Source organism: Babylonia areolata, chromosome 26 (genome assembly GCF_041734735.1).
Source record: "Babylonia areolata isolate BAREFJ2019XMU chromosome 26, ASM4173473v1, whole genome shotgun sequence".
Classification (NCBI taxonomy): Eukaryota; Metazoa; Mollusca; class Gastropoda; order Neogastropoda; family Buccinidae; genus Babylonia; species Babylonia areolata.
The window spans coordinates 22,824,987-22,832,486 of NC_134901.1; the positions used below are offsets into that span (position 1 = coordinate 22,824,987).

Consider the following 7,500-nt stretch of genomic DNA (forward strand, 5'->3'; position numbering starts at 1 on the left):
GAATACAAAAAATATAAATATAACAGTAAATGCAGTTTGCATATAATTAGGCTTCTTTTTTTATTTTTTGTGCCCATCTCAGAGGTGCAATATTGTTTTAAACAAGATGACTGGAAAGAATTGAATTTTTCCTATTTTTATGCTAAATTTGGTGTCAAGTGACAAAGTATTTGCAGAAAAAATGTCAATGTTAATGTTTACCACGGACACACACACACACACACACACACACACACACACACACACACACACACACACTCACACAACCGAACACCGGGTTAAAACATAGACTCACTTTGTTTACACAAGTGAGTCAAAAACCAGTGGCAGAGAACACAAACCAATGTTAAAAGGCCAATCAAAACAACGGGAAAACAAAGCCACCAGACTAACTCATCCACATCTCCCTCATTCCTCGTACAATTCAAGTCAAGTTTAAAATGTTGAAAATAACATAAAACGCCCAATTCGTCCATGTCTGTTTTTGTTGTCTTCACGTTTCCTTCCTTCTTACCCAGCAAGACTACCATACCCGAGGATCGTTTGTTTATTCATTTCTTTATTTGTTTATTTATTTATTCAGTTCATAAGGCAGGTTCCACAGAGGTACAGGAGAGAAAAGAAACAAATCAGAGCATGTTCCTTGTAGCCCTGCCGACGGTAATGGGGACAATTCAGTGTTGAATACCCGTTAGTTCTTAAAGCCAGAGCAAAAGAACTTGACATTATGAAAAAAAAAAGACAATAATAAGAAAATAGATAAATAAACAAACTCATTAAAAAATACTACTAATAATAAATCACTCAGTTTTTAGTTGATGTTGTTCTCTTTTTAAGTTTGAAATGCTGAAAGTAATCACTTAGTTTTTAGTTGTTGTTGTTCTCTTTTTAAGTTTGAAATATTGAAAATAATGCAAAAAAGATCAGTTTATATACGCCTGTTTTTGGGTGGGGGTTTTTTTTCAGATTACGTAGTGAAAAGGTTTCTCGAATAAACAGTCAAGTTCGCTTTGTTTTGTTTGCTTGTTTGTTTGTGTATATTTGTTTTTAGAATATGTTGTGATCTTACAGTGATCGACTTTCTGTGGACTCACTCAAACGGTTTTGAAAGGGAAAAAAGTGACTGTGTGAATCAAGGTCAATGTGAAAACAAACATACAAAACAGAAAATATCAAATGCATTGTGACGATTTTTTTTTTTTTTTTTTTTTTTTTTTCATGATTCCAGATCGTATGAAAAGTACAGTTTGAATTCTAGCGAAACATTCGCTTACTCTGACTCCGCTGATTCTATGACGGTGTCATTGTCTCTAGGGGTACTTCCAGAATCACATTCACTTTGTTGCTGCTGTTGTTTTTTATCGAGCCATCAATTGTCTGTCGCGCAACAAACTTTCTTTTTGTGTCCGTATGTCTCTGTGTCGTTTTGCCGAAACCGCGAAAAATCAAAAACAACAACAACAAAGATTCAGCTGGTGGAATTTGTGAACTTCTTACCTACATGGATTCCCTTCACAACTCCACAGGGGATCCAGTCCAGAGGTGTGAGTGTATGTAACAACAACAACAACCGCAGGATCGAACCTTGAACCATGATGATCACCTCAACCATACCTACAGTGACAGTGACCCCACCACCCCTCCCCTCCCCCTTCCATCTAGCACCCCCATCGCCATCGCACCAACAGCAGCAGCAGCAGCAGGAGTTCGTGACGTCAGTGTCATTCCGGACGCAGCCGTACAGACCGTCCACGACTTCTGAACCCCCTTCCATCACGGCAGGTACTTGCGGGTCTGAGCCACCTAGCCCAGCCCCTTTTGGGCATCACTCTACTGCTGCTGCTGCTGCTGCTGCGTCGTTAGCCTCGCACGTACCTCACGCACCGTCCGTGCCTGTTTCTTGCAACAAAGTTGGCTCAGCCCTGGTTAGATCCCCAGTGCCTCAACAAGCCCCTCCGAAAAGTGATCAGTGCTTTCCTGATGAGGGTGACGAGCAGAGGGTTACAGAGAAGGGAGGGGCTGAGCCAGCACGCTGTCACCATCAGGGGCCAGAGAAACGTGTTCGCTTCCGGCTCTCAGAGTCTGATCAGTCGAACGGTCACGTGATATCATCCCCAAACGACAGGGGGGTCGGGGAAGTGGAACCCGCGAAGTCTGGGAAGAAGACAGAGCCTGAAACTTTCACGGGTCAAGATTTGGATCCGGATTCCCGCTGGGATTACACCAGTGTGAGTAGTGACGGTGATGTTCATCCACTCGGGGATTCTCACGATCTCCATCATCAGACGCGGTACACCAAAGAACGGTTACGAAAAATTCTGGGGAAATTCATCCAGACTGTTCCCACTCAGAACTCTCTGAATGATGCTGACACCTCGGTCACTCAAACAGATCATCAGCAACAAGACTTCCAGAGTGATGCAGCTCTCTCTGACAGCGACGTATTAGGACAAACTAGCACAGCAACAACACGTTCTACAGTTCTTCTTCAGTCTGACAAACCTTCTGTCGAAAACGAACGATTAGGTGAGAGTGGGTGTCGCGGCGGAAAACCTACAGAAAGACCCCACATTGGATTACCCTACGTTGTCAGTGATAAAGATAAAGACAATGAAGAGCGCTCTCCCCATCATCATGCACACAAGATAAGTTCTTCATCGGGCATCCACACCCGTCCTTATTCTTCAAGTATGGTTGGACATGCCGGTCAAAAGAGAATAATGGCTGGTCCAGTTGATGACAACACGTACACGCGTCCTCGTTCTTCGAGTATGGCCGAACGTGGGAATCAGAAAAATACAACAACCAGTGCACTTAACACACGTCTTCCTTCTTCAAGTACGGTCAAACGCGGGGATCAAAATATAACAACTTGTCAAATGAATGGTATGGCTGAACGTGTAGATCAGAAGAGAAAAAGCAGTCCGGGTCACGTGGATTCTCGTACTTCGGTGATGGCCGGACGTTCGGATCAAACGATAGTGGCTAGCCCTGTCAACATCTGTCTGTACAAAATAGCCACGAGGCGGCACTATCAGTGCCAGAACCACTTCTTGTCTGCTGCTCAGCAAGGATTGAAGGAACTCAATGCCGCGAAGCAGTTCATTAAGAACGAGGATGGATGTGATGGAGACAAGAGCGTTCTGTCTAAATGTGAGAGGTTGGTATTTGTGGATTATTTTGTTATGCACGTGCTTGCGCGCGTCTATGTGTGTGTGTGAGTGTGTGTTGGGGGGAGAGGGAGGGAGGGTTCGTTGGTGCGTGCATGAGTGGGTGTTTGGAGAGGAGGTGGGGGTTAAGTGCCTGCGTATGAATGTATGTTTATGTGCATGTGCGTGCGTGTTTGCGTACGTGCGAACGTACGTGCGCGCGCGTGTGTGTGTGTGTCTGTGTGTGGCCTACGCACGCACAGTGCGCGTCCGTGTGCGAACAGCCTTACATGTGTGTCTGTCGGCGCGTGCGTATGTATATCATAATATTATTATGTGCATGTGTGCGTCTGTGCTTCGATGTGTGAATGTGCGCGTGTTCGGTGTGTGTTGGGGGGGTGGGGGGGGGGGGGGGGGGCGTGGGTGCACGGGTGCGTGGATGTATTTGGAGAGGGAGTAGGAGTTAAGTGCCTATGCATGAGTGCATGTTTGTGTGCATGTTTCTGTGAGTGTGTGTGTGTGTGTACTTGAGTGTGTGTGTGAGAGAGAGAGAGAGAGAGAGAGAGAGAGAGAGTGTGTGTGTGTGTGTCGGGGTAGACGGGGGGGGGTTGGGTGGGGGGAGAGGAGAAGAGTCTTAATCAAGTGAGCTTGAATCAAACAGCCTGTTTGATTAATTAATCAATCAATCCAGACACGTTTCCTCTCAATTAGCCAGTTGCCTGAAACCACTGGCTACGATACAAGGGAAACAATTGCGGTTCAGAGTCCTCCGATAAAGGCTGCGTCCCTTAGACCCTTGTTTTTAATGGCGGCGCCGATGAAAGCACAGCAACACACACACACACACACGCACACACACACACACACACACACACACACACACACACACACACACACACACACACACACACACGCACGCACACACACACACACACACACACACACACACACACACACACACACACACACACACACACACACACACACACACACACACAAACACAGAGACAGAGAGAGAGAGAGAATTGCTGATTTTAGTTACAGTCCTTTTTTATTCTTCGTATGGTTCCTCTCTTTTGATTTTATCCCTTTCTAAATGTTGTTGTTTTGTTTTTTGTATTTCATCAGTTTTTAAGTGTAAAGTTTTATCAAATGTCATGCACACATCTTTTGTGGCTGAATCAATGATGACTCTTTGTCTTCACATGGAAATAGAGAAATTCAAGACAACAAAAACGAAAAGATTTTTGAAAAATTCTTGCGCACACACATGTACACACAGACACACACACACGCGCGCGCGCGTACGCACGCACACGCACACACACGTGATTTGTATGCATCATTAAGGTTCAGTTTCCTCCTCTGTGTGTGTGAGAGAGGGGTTCTCTCTACAGCCGAATAGTTAAAGTGTTGGATCTGAGGGTCCCTGGTTCGAATCTCGGTGGCACCTGGTGGGTAAAGGGTGGAGATTTTTCCGATCTCCTAAGTCAACATATGTGCAGACCTGCCAGTGCCTGAACCCCCTTCGTGTGTATACGCACGCAGAAGATCAAAAACGCACGTTAAAGATCCTGTAATGCCATGTTCGGTGGGTTATGGAAACAAGAACATACCCAGCATGCACACACCCCTGAAAATGGAGTGTGGCTGCCTAAATGACGGGGTAAATAAACAAAACTGTCATACACGTAAAACGTTAAATGTTGCATGTTTGTCTGAGTGTATATATGTGGGCGTGCCTGAAATCTAATTGAACGACACAGGAAGCGAATGATGAGCGCCCAATGGCAGCCATCAGTCGGCTCTACTCAGGTAGGCAGCCTGTTTTGTAAATGATACCGTGTTTGTAAAGCGCTTAAAACCTGGTCTCCAACCGAGGATAGACGCTATAATTTATAGGTATCCATATCACTCAATCAGTCTCTCTCTCTCTCTCTCTCTCTCTCTCTCTCTCTCTGTGGCAACGAAATCGGGTTGGTGGCCTCGACTTACATAACTACAACAACAGACCACCAAGATTCTGCTTGTGCATACCGGCAGATATCAGTTTTGTTTTCCTTTTCGAAGCGCGGAGGATTCTCGCGAATAGTGTTCAGGGAAGGGAGGGAGGGAGGGGAGGGAGCGTGTTTTTCACCTGGTGATGTGAACATGTTGCTTACATCATTAAACCATTTGAGTCACTGAGTCATTTCTCTCTCAATATCTATCTGCCAGTGTCTCATGCAATGCCCCGAAGACAAAAAAATACAGAACCACCAGCCGCCGTGGCGAAGTGGTTAGTGTCGCGGATTGATGAATGGAAGGACGCGGGTTCGGATCCTAACGGAGGTGAGGTTTTTCGGCCCGCGGCCGGCTCCTTCCCAGAGGTGAGTTTGCTAGGGGCTTAAATTCATGGGAAGACTTGGACAACACAGTCGAGTATCATCCACTTCACGACGGGCGCAATAGCCGAGTGGTTAAAGCGTTGGACTGTCAATCTCAGGGTCCCGGGTTCGAATCACGGTGACGGCGCCTGGTGGGTAAAGGGTGGAGATTTTTACGATCTCCCAGGTCAACATATGTGCAGACCTGCTAGTGCCTGAACCCCCTTCGTGTGTATATGCAAGCAGAAGATCAAATACGCACGTTAAAGATCCTGTAATCCATGTCAGCGTTCGGTGGGTTATGGAAACAAGAACATACCCAGCATGCACACCCCCGAAAACGGAGTATGGCTGCCTACATGGCGGGGTAAAAACGGTCATACACGTAAAAGCCCACTCGTGTGCATACGAGTGAACGCAGAAGAAGAAGAAGAATCCACTTCACGGATGCGGTCTTTGGGTTTGTTGCTCTGGTTTCTTGACCAGCACTGGAAGTGTCTGTATTTCTCGGGCTTGGTTGACGCCGGGATATCATTATGACAGGAAGCGTAGAGTACAGCCTTGTCACGTAGTCCGAAACCTAAATGGACCTCCATAGCAGCATTGTCGTCATCATCGTCATCCTTATCCTCCTTCATCATCAGTCATCTTTCTTCTGGGTTTTTTTGTTTTTTAATCCCAAATTATGTGGCCTCTCATGTCCTGTTCTCATGATGACCGTAGTTTCGATACCCCTACAGTTCTGTGTTTAGGGTCCACTCTGGGAGGGGGAGGGGGGAAAGGCCCGGGGGGACGGGGGGGCCGCTCACTAAGTCTGGCTCCGCGACTAAGCCATTATTGTCATCAGTGGAAGGGGGGGACCGGGCGGGAAGGGGGGGGGGTACGTTAAATCAGAACAGGCACGACTGAACACCACCGAAGTGACTCAGCACTCAAGCAGTGCAGGGTCTCCTACGACGTGTGGCCTCCTGACGACCTAACATCGATGGTTCCCTGCCTACTGCCGACGCTGGGACTGTGACAGACGAACCCGGGTGTGGCTGTGTATGAGTTTCAGTTTCAGTAGCTCAAGGAGGCGTCACTGCGTTCGGACAAATCCATATACGCTACACCACATCTGCCAAGCAGACGCCTGACCAGCAGCGTAACCAAACGTGCTTAGTCAGGCCTTGAAATGTGTATGAGGGACTCGGAATGAGCGGCATGTGAGTAACACCACTGAAACGGTGCAGATGATGGAGCAGACAACAACAACAACAACAACAAATAATAATAATAATAATAATAAAGACCAATGAAATGCTTAGTTTAGTAATCTAACATCGAATCTCTCGTTGCAGGGACATAGAATGCACTGGCCAAGGCAGCATCAAAAATAGTAACAACAACAAGAACAACAACAACAGCTTCTACGAAGACAAAGACGACAGTGAGAAGATGAGAGTCTCTGTCGACCAACATGGACACGATATCCACCTCGACGAAGGATTTTCCACAATCAACTGCGTAAGTAATACGAGTGTGTCTTTGTTTGATTCCGTATACTCTCTCTCTCTCTCTCTCTCTCTCTCTCACACACACACACACACACACACACACACACACACACACACACACACCTTCTTGATTCAGTATTCTCTCTCTCTCTCTCTCTCTCTCTCTCTCAAACACACACACACACAATGAGAGACAGAGAGACTGAGAGTCTTAATTCAGTAATGTCTGCTTCTACCTCCATCCCTCTGTCTGTCACACACACACACACACACACACACACACACACACACACAAACTGAGATATTAGTTTCTCATATGTGAGTATTTTATCATTCCTTATTTTTGGTTGTTTTTTCTTTCCTTTTGAAACTTGTTTCCCCCCCCCCCCCAGTGTGTCAGTGTGTATGTAATTTTGCTAGTGTGTTTCGGATATGTTTCATTTGTTGTCGATTTAGTACTCTTTTTGACTCACTTGTGTAAAAAAAAGT

At 46.1% G+C, this 7,500-nt stretch overlaps 1 protein-coding gene across 1 annotated transcript in view; it reads left to right on the top strand.

Moving 5' to 3' along the window:
• The first annotated feature begins 1,592 nt into the window (after positions 1-1,592).
• LOC143300270 (uncharacterized) overlaps positions 1,593-7,500 on the top strand; it is a 39,799-nt gene continuing 33,891 nt past the window's right edge. The window contains exon 1 of the mRNA XM_076613865.1: positions 1,593-2,228. Within this exon, the coding sequence (XP_076469980.1) occupies positions 1,593-2,228 (636 nt within the window). The remainder of the gene's footprint in view (positions 2,229-7,500) is intronic.